General features: G+C 31.5%; 3 protein-coding genes and 1 non-coding gene across 4 annotated transcripts; 1 reads left to right on the top strand and 3 right to left on the bottom strand.

Annotated features, from left to right (window-relative positions):
* The first annotated feature begins 309 nt into the window (after positions 1 to 309).
* On the top strand, positions 310 to 2,148 carry LOC139429258 (uncharacterized). The gene is made up of 2 exons (XM_071194821.1): positions 310 to 426; positions 509 to 2,148. Exon 2 carries the CDS (start codon positions 775 to 777, stop codon positions 1,336 to 1,338), a length of 564 nt encoding a protein of 187 aa, XP_071050922.1. The 5' UTR covers positions 310 to 426; positions 509 to 774; the 3' UTR covers positions 1,339 to 2,148.
* A 1,852-nt stretch (positions 2,149 to 4,000) lies between these two features.
* On the bottom strand, positions 4,001 to 11,800 carry LOC111420671 (thioredoxin domain-containing protein). The gene is made up of 5 exons (XM_023053716.2): positions 11,483 to 11,800; positions 11,098 to 11,422; positions 4,560 to 4,721; positions 4,378 to 4,503; positions 4,001 to 4,326 (listed from the first exon to the last, which is right to left on the bottom strand). Exons 1-5 carry the CDS (start codon positions 11,613 to 11,615, stop codon positions 4,152 to 4,154), a joined length of 921 nt encoding a protein of 306 aa, XP_022909484.1. The 5' UTR covers positions 11,616 to 11,800; the 3' UTR covers positions 4,001 to 4,151.
* Positions 11,801 to 12,143: 343 nt separating this feature from the next.
* On the bottom strand, positions 12,144 to 12,250 carry LOC111420672 (U6 spliceosomal RNA). The gene has a single exon (XR_002707107.1). It is a non-coding gene; the product is annotated as a U6 spliceosomal RNA (small nuclear RNA).
* A 4,552-nt stretch (positions 12,251 to 16,802) lies between these two features.
* LOC111420670 (ELMO domain-containing protein 2) lies at positions 16,803 to 18,217 on the bottom strand. Its single transcript, XM_023053715.2, has one exon. The coding sequence runs from the start codon at positions 18,055 to 18,057 to the stop codon at positions 17,119 to 17,121; it is 939 nt and encodes a 312-aa protein (XP_022909483.1). The 5' UTR covers positions 18,058 to 18,217; the 3' UTR covers positions 16,803 to 17,118.
* Positions 18,218 to 18,503: the final 286 nt, after the last annotated feature.

The raw sequence follows: 18,503 nt of genomic DNA, 5'->3' as shown, positions 1-18,503 counted from the left end.
GAATGAAAGCTACAGGTTCTTATAAAAAGTCGTCTGCCATGTTTTTTATCTTTTATTGCGTATGAATTCGTGCTGTTGTACAATACTAATGCATTTGCAGCACTTATGTATATTTAGCATCCTGTCATTGGCCACCTCCTCGTTGCTCTTTGCACTGAATATTGGAAAGCAATTGCGAAACTTTACAACCAATTGAATTAAACGTGAAAAAAGGGCATTTCTATCCCAATTATCACTAGAGTATAATGCCCGACAGGTTTGGAATACGTTCAGACAGTTTGGCGTTGCTCACAGGAGATCCTAAGTGACTTGTGCTTTTACTGACGTTAGTTCAAAGGATAAAAGAACGCCATGAGAAGTGCAAACTCAAAATCTCTGATAGAGGAGACCCTGGACCAAGTAACATAAAAAGTAATTTAGTTGAAGGTAAATAGTATTTATTGCAACTTAAAACGACGTAAATGAATAAAATAGTACTATTTTCAATTATTTCAATCTTGTTCTATAGGAATTGAAAACTCATCAGAATCAACCATTGCTAGTAAAGAACAGTTTTCAATTAACACCTCTCAAAAACGACCTGCAAGCGCTTGCTCATCTACATCTTTGACTTTATTTGCTGAGGATGATTCGGCTGTTGTAGGTAAAAAACGGAAAACGAATGCTAATACAAATTTGGAAAGCTTTATTGTTCGAACGGATATTGATAAAAAACAAGAAATAGATAAACAAATTGTAAAAGCTGTATTTGCAACAAACAGCAGCTTTACATGTATGGACAATCAACAAGTAAAAAAAGCAATTGAATTGTTAAGACCCGGGTATAATCCCCTTTCTGGAAAAACAATTTCTACAACACTTTTGGAACAAATTTACGAAGAAGAGAAAACTAAATGTCGTGGAAGTCTTACTGGGTGTTGCGTAAACATATCTATTGATGGTTGGTCTAATGTACGAAATGAACCTATAGTTTGCGCTAGTATAACCACTGAAACTGGACACTCTTTTTTATATGAAACTATAGATACATCCGAAAATCCCCATACAAGTGACTATTTAACTGAAATTGCTTGCAATATAATTTCCTCATGTAAATCAAAATATAACTGTAACGTGACATCATTTGTAACAGATAATGCTGCTAATATGGCACTAATGCGAAAAACCTTACAAGAAAAATTGGACCCCAGCATTTCAGTGATATCTTATGGGTGTTCAGCTCATCTTTTAAACCTACTTTGCAAAGATTTAGAAGTAACAAATATCAAAGAGCACGTTACACAAATTATAAAATATTTTAGAAATAATCAATTAACGAGCTTGATGGAAAAGCATTAGTGCTGCCAAGTGATGTGAGATGGAATAGTATGGCAGATTGTTTGGAAGTATATGTAAGTCAATGGGATAAACTATTAAAAGTGTGTGATGAGAATAAAAACGAAATAGATTCGACAATATACAAAAAAGTTTCAAACATTGGTCTCAAACGCTCAGCGGAAGATTATTTGAATGTCTTAAAACCCATAACTATAGCACTTGACAAATTACAAAAAAAGAATGCTTTCCTCTCTAATGCAGTGGAAGTATGGGAAGAATTGAAAACATTACTCGAGGAAAAATTATCATCTGTACAAATGAAAGTTTTTGATAAACGGTATAAGCAGGCACTTACGTCTAACTATTATATAGCCTATATTTTAGATATTACTAAAACTATGTATAAGTTAACATCTGTATAAAAAGAGGAGGCCTTAAATACAATCAATCAAATGTATGCTAATACCGGTTTACTACCGCTAATTATAAAACTAGAAGCAAAAATGGAACCATTTTCATCAGTAATGTTTTCGGAGGAAGTCTTATGTAATGTAAGTGCTTTACAATGGTGGGTATCACAAACACACATTGCTGAAGTAGAGAAGGTACTGCCAATATTAAAGCAATTTTTATGTGCGGTTTGTTCATCTGCTTCTGTTGAGAGAATATTTTCAACATTTGGGCTTGTTCACTCTACTTTACGAAACAAGTTAGGTGTTGAAAAGGCAGGAAAACTTGTTTTCTTATATAAGTATTACAATGAATCTTAATTTTTGTATTAAATGTTTTTTTAATTTTGTAGTAAAGTGCACTTTAATTTTCAGTTTTGTTTTTAATTTAAATCATTGATTAAAATAAATAAATCATTTGATTAAAATCATGATTTAAATCAGTCGAACCCTGTCGCTTACCCATTATTGACCAGGAACTCTCGTTCAGTATGGCTTCAGAAGTAGCGGTACTTAACGCGTTGAACGCTATAAAAACAAATGCTGTTGGTTGTGATAATATAAGTAGGCTAATATTGCTGATGTGCTGTCCTACCATCCTTCCCTACTTATATCACATTTTCAATTTTTGTCTAGAGCATGGTGTATATCCTGATTTGTGGAAGATAGCTTCGGTTATTCCGGTACCTAAGAAGAGCAGTTGTAAGGATTTGAACGATTTCAGACCTGTTAGTATTCTGACAGTGCTTTCAAAAGTTTTTGAGAAAATTATTGCTGCCAGAATTTGGAAACATGTTGATTCATTTCCCATTCTATCTAACAAGCAGTTGGATTTTCGAAAAAGATTTAGTTGTTACATCTGCTCTTCTTGGCGTGACGGATGATATGCTAAGAGGAATTGATAGCGGGTGTGTTGTTGCTTGATTTTTCAAAGGCATTTGACACTCTACATCACTTAACTCTTATTTCAATATTGCATTACGTAGGGTTCTCTCCGTTTCGACCATCGATCTCAGTTTGTAAAGGTGCACGGCAAGCGTTCTAAGACAATCCCTATGATATCCGGTGTACTTCAGGGGTTTATTCTGAGTCCGATATTATATTTAATATACACATTTAATCTTACTAATCAATTAAAATTTTGCAAAAGTCATAAGTATGCAGATGATACGCAAGTTTATTATACCTTTGATAGGGAGAATGATCGGAACGCAGAACTGACTTTGATAGACTGCTTGGTTATGTTAAGAGGCACTGTCTTACTATTAATTCTACCAAGTCGTATGTTGTTGTTTTTGGTCCGGATGTGGTGAAGGATTCTTTAGATATGCGACTTGACAATGTTAAACTTGGTATTTCATCTGAAGCTCGTAATCTTGGAATCATTTTCGATTCAGATCTGAGATTCAAGACATATTAGATTCTGCTATCAAGATCTCATATAGTAATAGACATATCTTGAGCCAGAAATTTAGCTCTTTTTCATATTTGTTATGTTTGTGATTTTTGTTGTTACTTTAGCAATCTTGACAAGATAATCACAAATGTGGTTTTGTAGTTTTTCCCTTGATGTTTATTAAATCTGTAAATATATTATCTATGCAGTTTGCGGATCCTGGTGATACTTTAGGAAGGACTGGAAAAGATGCCTTCCATTCCAAACATATTGAATATATTACGAACCGCCATGGAATCTTGGTTGCTATGCATAAAATTTATGTTAAAATCTCTGGAAAGTAGCACTCTATAGTTAGGATACGTTTCTGCAATGTATACCAGGTACCATTTCAGTTTTTCCTTGAAGATGTTTAAGTCACCTAGCGGTGATCGATATAGACAAATAACAATGATGTTATATTTTTTCAGGGTTATACTTGTAATTTCCATATCCTTTTCCTTACTGGCGTGGACTGGATTGAATCTTTTATTAATATTAAGACACCGCCATGCTTATACTCTACAGAAGGATGATGCAATGTTGTATCCATTGATTCTCAATATATTCATTGTTGAGGTGTCCAGCCAATGTTCAATGATACATCTTATAGTAACGGAAGAATACATGGAAGGAACAAAAATTTATAGCTAAATTTAAAACGATGGGGTCATTGACCCCATATATGGACTCCGAAGGTTAAATATCAGTTTCTTACAGTTTAAAATTCGGTCTGTATTGTCTCATTCCACACAAGTGATGATTACAACTGAATCTCTTTGAATTAAAAAAAAACAAATTTAAAAAATGTAATATATTTCGATACAAAATGAAATTAATAGTTTATTCATTTAAACCTTTTTATCACTAGGAATGTATATTTATTTAGTTTTATTAAAACACCATTACTTCGATTAGTACTTAATAAGCACTTTAAAACAAATCTAGCTTTATTTATCCTTTTTTGCTTTTGGTTTCTCTTTACTCTTCTTTTGTTGTTGAGTTTCTTGTCCCTTTTTAGAGAACAAAGCGACAATAACTCCCATTAAAAACGTTCCAATCCCAACGTAAACTAACCAACTGTTTTCCTTGATATAAACCGCAATCAATGATGTTAAATCATCGCTAAAATTAAAAATAAAAAGTAAAAACATTATTTTGTTAAAATTAACTTACAATGGAGTTTTTGGTAAAGGAACTTTCTCCGGGGTAACATTTTTGTACCATTCAGTAATGAATGAAACGAAAGACGCAACATCGTACACTTGAATGTGATATCTATACATTTTCCCTTGTTTGAATCTAAGAATAAATTGGAATTTAGATTTAATTCACGATAAAAATTAATTATTATTTACAAAATAAAAGCTGGAACATTATAAACTTCGAATCTTCTCGCTGTTGATGCTCCTGTTGTTAATCGATTTATCCGAGCAATATTTGCACGATTTTTTACTTTAGCTCCAACAGCTTCTAATCGCGCTTGTAATCGTTGACAATCAACACAATCGTTGGAATAACTAAATTTAAAATAAATTGCTTGAGTATTACTATTTTTTTTTTTGAACAATTCAAGAATCATCATATGGCTTAAAAATCGACTTCAAATTAATACAAATGAAACGAGAGAGTAGTGAAAAAACTGTGGCAAAACGAGAAAGTACAGAAAATATGGAACTACTTCCAGTACCAGTTGAACTACCTCTATGTGTTGTTTGTCACAAGGTGCTAGCAGCTGAAAGTATGCTTCCTAATAAATTAAAACGTCATTTAGAAACATCTCACAGTAATTTACAAGGAAAATCGCGATTTTTTTTGAAAGAAAATTGGGAGAAATAAAACAGAATTGTTATCCAGAGCATCTATTCCTCGCAAAGAACTGCTCACCTCTTACAAGGTCGCTCATCGTATTGCCAAATGCAAAAAACCAACAACTGTATGTGAGGATTAATTATTTTGCAACAAAATACAACCGGGAAGGCTTGTGATTTGTTTACAGTTATAGATTCATACATGAAGATATCAGCGCAACATGGAGGACTTCAAGCTCTCATTAAAACCAAGGCTCCAAATTCAAAATGTACACATTGTATCATACATAAAGAGGCTGTGGCTGCAAAAAATATATCACCTGAATTAGCTGCAGGAAAACGAAACGCATATACTGCAACTGGCTGATAAAATTGCAGCAAATTGCTATTTGTGGAATAGAAAAATACAAGAAGGAACAAGGAAATACTGATTGGTTTCCTGTTTTAAAAGGCTTCCTGCAAGAAAAATCTGTTTAAGATCTGAAACCAAGTTTGCAATTGATATTAATTTTATCAACATTAGGCACCTATTTTAATAGATATTTTCCAGAGAATCTTGATCAAAACGACTGGATTAAAGATCCATTCCAATCGACCCCACTCTCATCTGCACTTTCTTGTGACACGAGCCTAAAACTACGATAAGACAAAGACAAACAATTATAAAGACAAATATTTCAATTGTGGAGCAACGTATAATAATAATAAGTCGTATTTGTGTGAAACTGGCTTTTATGCAGTAATACATGAAAATGCAGATCACAAATCAATTCAGAAAAAGAAGGGAGTAGCGATTTCAAAACTTCAACCTCGATTTGAGAAGTTATGTTCAGAAAAGCAAGCTCATCCTTCGCGTTGACTGTTATATTTTCTAATAAATAAACTAAAAAAAAAATTAAAATAGAATCTTTGGAGTTTTCTTCAATTAAATACAAATAATAAATAAAGTAATCTTAATGTCTGCTAGAGCTACAAACAAATATCTTCTTTTAGAAGGGCGTCGCAAAAAAATACAACCTGTAAAGATAGTCGCAGTATAAAAAAGATTGGGAACATCTGACTTAACCTACAAATTGTTTATTTTATAGTCACGCACAAAATCAATCTGATTAACTTAAAAGTAAAGTCATTGTCACTAAACTAGGTGAGATTACAACGTATATTTTCGGATGAAACTGACTATCTGTTATTAGGTAGAGTGTATCAATAGATAGAAGAAACAGAAGAAAGAAACATTCGCATTTAGTAGCACGTCTGTCAAGACAGCTAAACCCGATACTTTCTAGTTCTAGTTTTAGTGCAATCAAAATATGCAACATAGTGATATCTTATGCTAACTACCGCTATCTACCACTGTCACTAGAACTAAAATATTCAGGTTTAGCCGTCTAAAGAGACACATGGCTAAACCTGAATGTTTCTGGTTTTAGGTCTAATGTTAATTCTAGTGCTAGTGTAAAACTAGAACTAACACTAGACCTAGAACTAGAAAGTATCGGGTTTAACCCAACTCGGAATGTACAACCCACCCTCTGCTTGATGCCCAACCCGACATTTGAGAATTTCGCACTGGTTTAAATGTTAAGTAACATCATAATAATAATGTTAATTGCGTCAAAAACAAATATTTACATAAATATATACATTCATAACAACTATAGACATCAAGACAGACAAACAGATCAATTTATCGCAATAAGCGATATCTTCCAAGAGACCCAACTGGTAACAGTGTATATGTAATTTTAAATAAATAATTTTGGCTACCGAAAAAGTAATACTAAATGATGTGCTAATAAAACTGAGCGAATGAGCATATTTGAATTATGTAACGGATCGACAGTCAGTTACTACAAGGAAGGAAATAGACACAAAAAAGTGCAGCAAAAAATAGATGAAAGGCAGACTAGAGAAGAAAACAAACACGTATAGGTCAAGAAAAAGATAGTTGAAGAGATAGCAGATGGCGCTTCAAGGCATTTTTAAAACTTATTATACTAGCTGCATTGCGAATAACGGCAAGTAAATCGTTCCATAACGCAATCGACTGCACTGTAAAAGATCTGTAGGTAGATTTCAATACTATGGACTGGAAACATAAGTGTAGAGTCCGACATTGATCGAGTGGGCAAGTCATGTGATGCTAAAAAGTGAAAGGCATCAGACAAATAAGCAAGAGTGCGGGTATGGAAAATTTTGTATAACATAGTAAGCAAAGGAAATGATCTACGACTCTGGCAAGTCATTATCTACAGGTTGTTACGATATGGAGTAATATAATTGTTCTAAAGTCTTTCCAATTTACGCCGAAGAGCTGCGGACAGATTGGGATACGCAGCATCGGCATAATCAATGTGTGGGAAAATGAGGGAATAGCAAAGATTACGACGTACAACAGGAGGAAGGTAGCAGCAAAGTTTTTTCAAAGTATGGAAACAGAAGTAAACCCTCCTACCGATTCCCTGAACTTGTGGCCGTCAAGACATCGCCGGATCCATTGCCACACCAAGATTTTTAACCGTATTAGGAAACGAAATAAAGGTGTCGTCAAGCCTCAGTTGAAGGCTGATTAAGGAATTAAATTGTGCCAGCAAGGGGGGAGTGCCAAATGCAATGGTTTCCGTTTTACCTGGATTCAGATTAAGTTCATGACGTCTAGACCAGTCAAGTACGCTAGAGAGATCGAACAGTTGACGAAATATAAAGTTGATGATTACACGAGATACCATCACTATTACTATTTATGAAAACTGAGAAGAGCAGAGGACCCAGCACACTGCCCTGGGGAACTCCACATTTCATATCAACTGCAGAAGAGAGTACAGATTCCACGCAGACACGTAAAGACCGATAGGAAAGGTAGGACTGGAATCAAGATACACAAGAAGAGGTAAAACCAATAGCAGAGAGCCTAGTTAACAAGAGGGCATGGTCCATAGAATCAAAGGTCTTACTAAAATCAAGTAACACTAGCAAGGTAACACAACGCTTATCACAACTAGATCTAATATCATCGGTGATCTTAATCAGTGCTGTAGTAGTACCATGCCCTTCACGAAAAACATACTGGAACTTGTTAATCAGATTAAACTCAAGATATTTCTGAATCTGTAAATAAGCTAAACGTTCAATAGCTTTTGACAACGTAGATAGAATAGAAATGAGCCGAAAGTCACCAACATGGGGCGGAGATTTAATTTTTGGGATAGGAATAACATGGGCTATTCGCCAGATAGACGGAAAAATACACCGTTCAAAAGAACAGTTGAAAATATGTGTTAGGGGTGTAATAACTATATCTAGAATGGGTAAGGGGAATCTGAGTCCAATACCATCGCCACCAACACTAGTGGACTTGGAGTAAGTTTAAGCATCCCGGATCTCAACATCTGTAACCAAGCTGAATGAAAAGGAAAGCACGTTGGTAAATGCAAGGATTTCATTAATAGTATTCTGCCTAGTTATGTTACCAACCTCCACAGGAGGATTCGCAAAATACTCCGCTAGAGCAGCAGCATCAAGAGTGGGTTGATCTGTTGGAGACTCTATAACACCAAGTGATCGCATTGTTTTCCAAAATGTCTTATGAGTAACTCAAAATGGAATTTCTACAGAAAATTCTGAAATAAATCAGTAAATTAGGTGGATCCGAATGTAACGTTTAAAGAGGGAGGCCCCACCTCCCTCTAAAAAGATATGTCGCATCTGGGTGACAAATAATCGAGTGTTATACAAGCAATTTTTAAATTTATAATGGAAGAGACACAGAAAGATATCACTCAACAGAAGAATAGTTTCAGTAAATAGTCTTCAGCCTGTAGTATTGTAATCTCCAAGCACTTAGTAGTGTTTTGGCAGCAGTATATAATCTTCTGAAAGCATTATATAGTCTTTGCCAACAATATCTCGCTTCCTCCAAGCAATTAGTAGTCTTTCCAACAATATTTAGCATTCTGAAAGTAGTTAATAGTCTTTTGGAAAGAGTATCTCGTCTTTTCAAGCAGATAATAGTTTCTCCCAGCAGTATTTAGTCTTCTCCAAGCAGATCGTAATCTTTTTTAGTAGTATATAGCGTTCTGAAAGCAATAAGTAGTCTTATGGAAGCAGTATCTCGTCTTTCTGATCAGTTTGTAGTTGTTTGTTAGCAGTATATAGTCTTTTCCAAGCAGATTGTAATCTTTTCCACCAGTATCTAGCATTTTGGATGCAGCAGGTACCTTTTTTGGAGAGCATATCCCTTCTTTCCAAGTAGTTATTAGTCATTTCCAGTAGTATTTAGCATTCTGGCAGCAGTAGGTAGTTTTTTGGAGAGCATATCTCTTTTCAAAACAATTATTAAAGTCTTCGAAAGCAATAAGTAGTCTTGGAAGCAGTATTCCGCCTGTCCAAGTAGGTCAGAACCTTTAACCAATAGGTATTATTTTGAAAACAGTATCTAGTCTTTTCTAAGCAAGTTGTGGTCTTTATCAGCAGTATTTAGCATTTTAGAAGCAGTAGCTAACTTTTTGAAATAGTAATAAGGCCATTAAAGTCAATCGATTAGAAACACCGTCTTTCAAAAAATCGATTAGTAAAGTTTTCACGTTCAAAATTTGTTTAATTTTTGCAATAATTAATGTAAAAGTTTAAAATTCCCCACCCCCGGCTCCAGATGACGTTTTAAGTAAGAAGAGAGAAATCACAGACGTTCTATGTTTTCTTCTAGCGCATAAGATTCGTAGTATTGTCTCTCTCCAGGAATTTTATTGATTGCGCCCTGTATTTTCAAACTTTATTATTATTTTTTTTTTGAGAAACTAAGCCTCAGAATAAAAAATTAAAAAATATTGGGTCAATCAATTTCAAAAAACTTTCAAATAAGCCAATAAAAAAAATACTTAACGGCCCTATTTAGGCCCTACCCCTCTCTAAAATGATATGTCGAATCTGGGTGACAAAGAATCAAGTGTTGTAGCAGCAATTTTTAAATCTGTAATGGAAGGGACACAGAAAGATATCAGTCAACAGAAGAATAGTTTCAGTAAATGGTCTTCAACCAGTAGTATTCTAATCTCCAAGCACTTAGTAGTGTTTTGGCAGCAGTACATAATCTTCTGAAAGCATTAAATACTCTTTGTCAACAATATCTAGCTTTATCCAAGCAATTAGTAGTCTTTCCAACAATATTTAGCATTCTAAAAGTAGTTAATAATCTTTTGGAAACAAATCTTGTCTTTCCAAGCAGACAATAGTTTCTCCCAGCAGTATTTAGTCTTCTCCAAGCAGGTCGTAATCTTTTGTAATAGTATATAGCGCTTTGAAAACAGTTAGTAGTCTTATGAGCAGTATCTCATCTTTCCAATCAGTTTGTAATTGTTTGTTAGCACTATCTAGTCTTCTCTAAGCAGATTGTAATCTTTTCCACCAGTATCTAGCATTTTGGGAGCAGTAGATATTTTTTTTGGAAAGCATATCTCTTCTTTCCAAGTAGTTATTAGTCTCTTCCAGTAGTATTTAGCATTCTGGCAGCATTAGGTAGCTTTTTGGAAAGCATATCTCTTTTCCAAACAATTATTAAAGTCTTTGAAAGCAATAAATAGTCTTGGAAGCAGTATTCCGCCTATCCAAGTAGGTCAAAATCTTTAACAGCAGTGTTTAGCGTTTTGGAAGCAATAGGTATTGTTTTGAAAACAGTATCTAGTCTTTTCCAAGTAAGTTGTGGTCTTTTTCTGCAGTATTTAGCATTTTAGAAGCAGTAGGTAACTTTTTGAAATAGTACTTCCTCTTTCCAAGCAGTTTTTAGTATTTTACTAGCTGTATTTAATCTTCTGAGAGCAATAATTAGTCTTTTGCCAACAGTATCTAGCCTTCAAGAACCAATAAGTTAAAGATTTTAAGTTATCTTTAGTTTATAGATGGTAAACAATGACATTTTAGTTGTTGTGTGTCAAAAACCTAAGGAACAACTGTATTTCACTCAAAAATATGCGTTTTAACCAAAAATAAAGTGATTTAATGTTGATTAAAAAAAAATTGTGGATTTTTAAGCAACATGATGATTTTTGAATTAAAACTTTTTTTTTGTGATATATAAAATGATTCTTACAACATAATAAACCAATCTCCAGTTGTTGCACCAGTTGCAACTTGTGTTAAATGTTCAAAAGTATCATCAGTTAATTCTTTAACAATGGGATCTTTGTTATCATTAAAGTTTTGTAAGATAGCCTCATCATTGAGAGGTCCATCATATAACAAAGGTACACCATGCCTAAAGAAAACGATTGCTGGTTCTCTTGTAGGAGTATACAACCTAGTCATGTGACTATTTGTCGTTTTAACAACCCAAGCACCTAAAGTATCCACTAAATCTTCTCTTAAATTCGATAATTCTGTTTCAAAGTTTTCACAACGTTCACAATCCCTTTTAGCTGTTAATAAAAGATAAATCACTACTTTAAACAGTTGTTAAAACTAAATATTATACTTACAGAATAATACCACTACATTTTTTTCTGTTCTTATTAAATTTAATAATTCATCATCACTCACTATTTCTAAACTTGCCCGAATGCTTGTAATTAACGTTAAAATAAAAAAACTATAGAAAATTGATCGTATCATTGTAAATTGTGAAAAGAAGAACCGTAATGAGGTTATAAATCGTAAATCCACATCACAAGTTGTCAAATACCGGTTGGATGCCGGTAATGTACTACTAATAGATTTCGTATCATAGAAAAGTCATGTTTTGTATCTTTCTCTTACACACTGTTTAAATGGGTGGTTTTCTTTATTCAATGACTTTGTAAAATTTAATGTATGTCAAGGTCTTATTATTCTTTTCTTATGTAGTTAAAGTTATCAGTTTTTTTGATTTATTCTTAAAATTTATTTAATTATTTCATAAATTTTTATAAAATTCTTATAATTCTAAATGTTAATAAGTTATTTGAAATATTAATTAAAGGTTATGTTGTTACTTCAATGTCAATTTTTTTGACATTTATAGTATAGAATCAAAAAGAAGTGGGAAGTAGAACAAAGCACAAAAACGGTTCTATTTTGGGAGCGATGATCAGGTTTAAGCTTGTTTTCGTTTTTAATTATTGTAATAGTTGTAAGCATTTTAATACAAAAAAATATTTTGCAAAAAATGTGGAACGCTTCACGATTTTGCGTGTCATCCTTGCGCAGGGGCCATGCTAATCTTCTCTGTATCGTTCCAATTTTAGTATATGTACCGCCGAAGCGAGTACAAATACCCTCTCCCCCAAAACCATATTTATTCTAAATAGGGGAAGCTACTCGTCAAGAAGAACTGATATTTTCAACATTTTTTTCTTCATTTTCATAAGAGTTTTATAATAACATTATGAATCATAGATATTAACACAATTTAAATCTATTATTATCTAGAAACAGATTTTTAATAAAAAAAATTTCTGTAGCTGGTCGTATCTACCAACGATTTAACATTTTAAACCGAAATATATGTTTATATTGAATCAAAGTGAGATTTAAAAAAATATTTGATAAAGTGATGTTTAAAGCGGCCCTCACACGATCAATATATTGTCAATATCTGAGTATTGACAATATTATTGAACGTGTGAGTAGAAATATTGACATATTGTCAATAAAAAATATTGATGTGATGGTTTGACGAAAACGAAAATTGTTGATATATTGACAGTCTGAGGGAGATATTGACAATCCTACGTTAGTAGGATTATATTACGGATTATATCGCATAATAATGCATTCAGACAGATATACTTTAATGGACGAAAGTGCTATTAACTCCCAGGATGGTTCATTAACACATGTATACATGACATGACATCCTTGACAGCCAACGCAAAACTAAGTAGATTGTCAATAAATATTAATAGTCTGAAGCAATTACAGTTTGTCAATATTTATTGGCCATATTGACAATATACAGGGTGATTCACATAAGAACCGACACAGAGCAGCGACATGTAGAGGACAATAAATTAAGATGATTTAACGTAACTTACCTCTATACTAAGTTGTACACCTGAGGAGTTATAATTAATCAAATTAAAGCTAAAACATTCCTGTTTAAGATGATGTATGAAACATGTTACATTGCATTATAAAATTTCTTAGATAATGTTAGCTTTTTGAACCTAATCTCTAAATGTTAATTGAAAGTTGAAATAAAGCTGGAGGTGTAATTTATGGAAGTTATGAAACGATTTTGGTATCAAATTAAAGCTGAAACATTCCTCTTTAAGACGATGTATTAAACATTATATGTTAGTTTTAAAAAAATGTTCGATAAAGCGATGTTTTAGTTACCTATGTTTTCAACTTAATCTCAAAATGTCAATTCAATTTTAAAAAATCCTGGGAGAATTATTTATGAAAATTATGAAACGATTTTGGTACCAAACTAAAGCTAAAACATTCCTGTTTAAGATGGTCTATGAAACATGTTACAGTACATTATAACATTTTTTAGATAAAGTTAGGTTTTTGAACCTAATCTCTAAATGTCAATTGAAATTTGAAATAAAACTGGAGGTGTTATTTATGGAAGTTATAAAACGATTTTAGTATAAAACTAAAGCTGAAATATTCCTCTTTAAAATGATGTATTAAACATTTCGTTAGATTTAAAAAAATGTTCGATATAGCTATGTTTTAGTTACCTATGTTTTCAACTTAATCTCAAAATGTCAACTCAATTTTAAAAAATCCTGGGAGAGTTATTTATGAAAATTATGAAACGATTTTGGTACCAAACGAAAGCTAAAACATTCCTGTTTAAGATGGTCTATGAAACATGTTACATTACATTATAAAATTTTTTGGATAAAGTTAGCTTTTTGATCCTAATCTCTAAATGTCAATTGAAATTTGAAATAAAACTGGAGGTGTTATTTATGGAAGATATAAAACAATTTTTGTATCAAATTAAAGCTGAAACATTCCTCTTTAAGATGATGTATTAAACATTGCATGTTAGATTTAAACATTTTTTAGATAAAGTGATGTTTTAGTTACCTATGTTTTCAACTTAATCTCAAAATGTCAACTCAATTTTAAAAAATCCTGGAAGAGTTATTTATGAAAATTATGAAACGATTTTGGTATCAAATTAAAGCTAAAACATTCCTGTTTAAGATGGTGTATGATACATGTTACATTACATTATAAACATTTTTAGATAAAGTTAGGTTTTTCAACCTAATCTCTAAACGTCAATATAAATTGAAAATAAAGCTGGAGGTGTAATTTATGGAAGTTATAAAACGATTTTGGTATCAAATTAAAGCTGAAATATTCCTCTTTATGATGATGTATTAAACATTTTATGTTAGATTTTAAAAAAATGTAGATAAAGTGACGTTTTAGTTACCTATCTTTTCAACTTAATCTCAAAATGTCACCTCAAATTAAAAAAATTCTGGACGAGTTATTTATGAAAATTATGAAACGATTTTGGTACCAAATTAAAGCTAAAACATTCCTGTTTAAGATTGTGTATGAAACATGTTACAATACATTATAAAATTTGTTAGACAAAGTTAGGTTTTTGAACCTAATCTCGAAATGTCAATTGAAATTTGAAATAAAACTGGAGGTGTAATTTGTGGAAATTATAAAATGATTTTGGTATAAAATTAAAGCTGAAACATTCCTCTTTAAGATGATGTATTAAACATTTTATGTTAGATTTAAAAAAATGTTAGATAAAGTGATGTTTTTGTTACCTATGTTTTCAACTTAATCTCACAATGTCAACTCAACTTTAAAAAATCCTGGAAGAGTTATTTATGAAAATTATGAAACGATTTTGGTTTCAAATTAAAGCTAAAACATTCCTGTTTAAGATGGTGTATGAAACACGATGAAACATGTTACATTACATTATAAAAATGTTTAGATAAAGTTAGGTTTTTGAACCTAATCTCTAAATGTCAATTGAAATTTGAAATAAAACTGGAGGTGTTATTTATGGAAGTTATAAAACGATTTTAGTATAAAATTAAAGTTTAAACATTCCTCTTTAAGATGACGTATTAAACATTTTATGTTAGATTAAAAAAAATTTAGATAAAGTGATGTTTTTGTTACCTATGTTTTCAACTTAATCTCAAAATGTCAACTCAACTTTAAGAAATCCTGGAAGAGTTATTTATGAAAATTATGAAACGATTTTGGTATCAAATTAAAGCTAAAACATTCCTATTTAAGATGGTGTATGAAACATGTTACATCACATTATAAAATTTTTTAGATAAAGTTAGGTTTTTGAACCTAATCTCTAAACGTCAATTGAAATTTGAAATAAAGCTGGAGGTGTAATTTATGGAAGTTATAAAACGATTTTGGTATCAAATTAAAGCTGAAACATTCCTCTTTAAGATGACGTATTAAACATTTTATGTTAGATTTACAAATTTTTTAGATAGAGTGATGTTTTAGTTACCTATGTTTTCAACTTAATTTCAAAATGTCAACTCAACTTTAAAAAATCCTGGCAGTTATTTATGAAAATTATGAAACGATTTTCGTATCAAATTAAACCTAAAACATTCCTGTTTAAGATGGTGTATGAAACATGTTACATTACATTATAAAATTTGTTAGATAAAGTTAGGTTTTTGAACCTAATCTCTAAATGTCAATATAAATTTGAAATAAAACTGGAGATGTTATTTATGGAAGATATAAAACGATTCTGATATCAAATTAAAGCTGAAACCTTTTTCTTTTGAACCTAATTTCTAAAATTTAAGTTCTCTTCTACTAAAATATTTTCAGATTTCTAGCACTTCCGGTTATACCGGAAGTCGCCACCTGCTTTATTTTTTTAAATGGAACAAGGCAAAAAAAAATTATAGAGCCACAAATAATCTTTCAAAGAGCCGCATTTGCCCACCGTTGACATATAGGATATAAAAGATGTAAAATGAGACACCGAAGACGACTAAGTAATAAAATATGGGGGGTGCCATTTAAAAAAATGAAGTTATGGTACTTCCAAATTTCGAAAAGTTAACGTACCGTAGTAAAGTGACCAAACGTTCTAGACAGCCATGCTTGGTACCAAAACATACTTCATCATGTTGCTTACGCATGTTCTGAATTCTAAATTGGATATCCTAAAAATCGAGTGTTCTCTGACTTTTTTTAACAAATCTGCTGGAGCCTTTGATTATATATAATATGGATTGAGCTAACTGAATATATATACTAACAAAAATGTTGCTCAAGGTGAATAGACGCAGATGGAAAGCGATAATGTGAAAGTGTAACAAAGATAGATATATTATATGTCAGTACGCTTCTATATCTATCTCACTTCTATCAGTACACCCATTATATGGCAGTACGCTTCTATGTCTATCTCGGTTCGATCACCTTGCGCAAGCTATCTCTCTCGTTGGCTCAATCCATATTATATATAATCAAAGGCTGGAGCAGATTTTTCTAGAAAAATTCGAATAACTCGAGAATGACCGAATCAAATTGCAAAAAGTAAAGTTATTCATAAACCTTGAAAACAATCAAATCCAAATATGTAAAAATATATAGGGTGTTCCATTTAAAAAAATAAAGTAGGTGGCGACTTCCGGTATAATTGGAAGTGCTAGAAATCTGAAAATATTTTAGTCGAAGAGAACGCAATTAATAATACTTACAACTGAATTTTCAAATTCTTGTTTTAGCCAGAACCCTGTAAAGTTCTAATGGACGGTCGTCGTGGATGAACCTGTATAAGTTTTCCACTTAAACCTTAATAAACAGTAGGATTAAAAAAAAGGATATAAAAGTGCTTTAATTCTTTATTTAATTTACAATCACTATCAAAGTGCACTTGTATTTTCACGGAATGAATTAAATTCGTAATTATAGTCACATTTACTAGTCACATAATCATATAATTATTATCATATAATAATCAATCTTGAATGTCTAAGTATGGCAAGAATAAGACATAAAAAAGCGGAAATTTAAAACCATAATTGTAAATTACACTATAAACAAAAAAATCTACATTAATAAATTAATTTATATAAAAATATGTTCTACCTAATCGAATTAAAAATTAAGCTATTAAAAAAAATGAAGAAAAAAAGATGATATATCACACAGTATCGACCGATATATTTATTCGAAAAACAGAGCTATTATCAGATAGGCTCTCTTTAATATTATTCTCAAATTTTTCACTAATACTAGAAAACTCCATCATATTTTTCGGTTTACATTCAATCCAATAACGGTCAAACTCGTAAAATAAATAACTATAAAACTGATGAAATAATCTAATTGTAGGTAACGTTTTAGAAACATTATAAAAGTAAGTTTTAGCATCCCCACTTTTTAATAATTTCCATGCCATATACGTTAAATTAATACCAACAATAGCAAAACAATATCCATGTTTTGGATGATTTGCATGGGACAAAACATGTAATGCCGGTCCATTATATTCAGTTGCAAAAAACAATAAATTATCTAAACCTAAAATTCCCATCCCACGAAAATCCGTCTTTGGATCATCCCCTTGAAATCCAATATCTTGCCATTGTTTAGTAACTCTTCCATCAAGTTTTACATACGGCATCAATTTCTCCCATAACAAAAACAATTTTTCTTCATGATCATTATTATCAGAATCATAAGCCGTTGTTCTTTGTTCTTCCACAATAGCTAATAACTGCCTATAACCCCAAATTTGCTCAACACATTTACTGAACGAACTAACAAATTGAAAATGTATCCGAGGATTAATCTTTTTCACCAAAATCACCGTATTCACCGCACCGTTTAAAATTTCGCGCTCATTAGCACCCGTTAAACGTTTATTTTCACTTATATCGTTCAAGTGATTTATTAATTGTTTAATAAGGGGACTTCTCGACAATTCTAAGGATCTTTCGATTCCTTTTATTCTCGGAGCCCCGGATACTTCACCATAACAAATACGTTGAAGCTCACATAAACCGGTGGTTTTCCGTAGAAACCATTTGATTATCGGCCGAAAAAATAACGTCAGATATAACCATATCGCGTACATCATCGTTAATTCGTTAATTACATCACAAATCAGCAAAATTGACGTAAATCGTGGACATTTTTTAGGTTATGTTTGGTTAAATTTGACGTTTCATTTTGACGTTTGTTTGTATTTTAGTTTAGTACGTGATAATACCGTTATGTCAATATAAAATGGCGCTGTTAATGTTATATTTATTAAAAAAAATTAAATAAACTTACCATTTTTAATGATGATTTTTAATCTGAAACAAAATAATAAAATAAATATATGAGTCAGATATAAAATATCAAGATTACCAAATAAAAAATTTATTTTAAAAATATTTAATTTTTGAAATATTAATGTAAAAATTTATTCGATATAATTAAATAACTACTTATTTATACATTTTATAATTAAATTATAATAAAACATAAATGAATTTGATTGGAATGTATGGAATTCAAAAATAATAAATTAAAAATGTC

The sequence above is a fragment of the Onthophagus taurus genome, chromosome 3 (genome assembly GCF_036711975.1).
Source record: "Onthophagus taurus isolate NC chromosome 3, IU_Otau_3.0, whole genome shotgun sequence".
Lineage (NCBI taxonomy): Eukaryota > Metazoa > Arthropoda > Insecta > Coleoptera > Scarabaeidae > Onthophagus > Onthophagus taurus.
The sequence above is the reverse complement of the archived record's forward strand: the minus strand, read 5'-3'. Positions and strand labels throughout refer to the sequence as shown.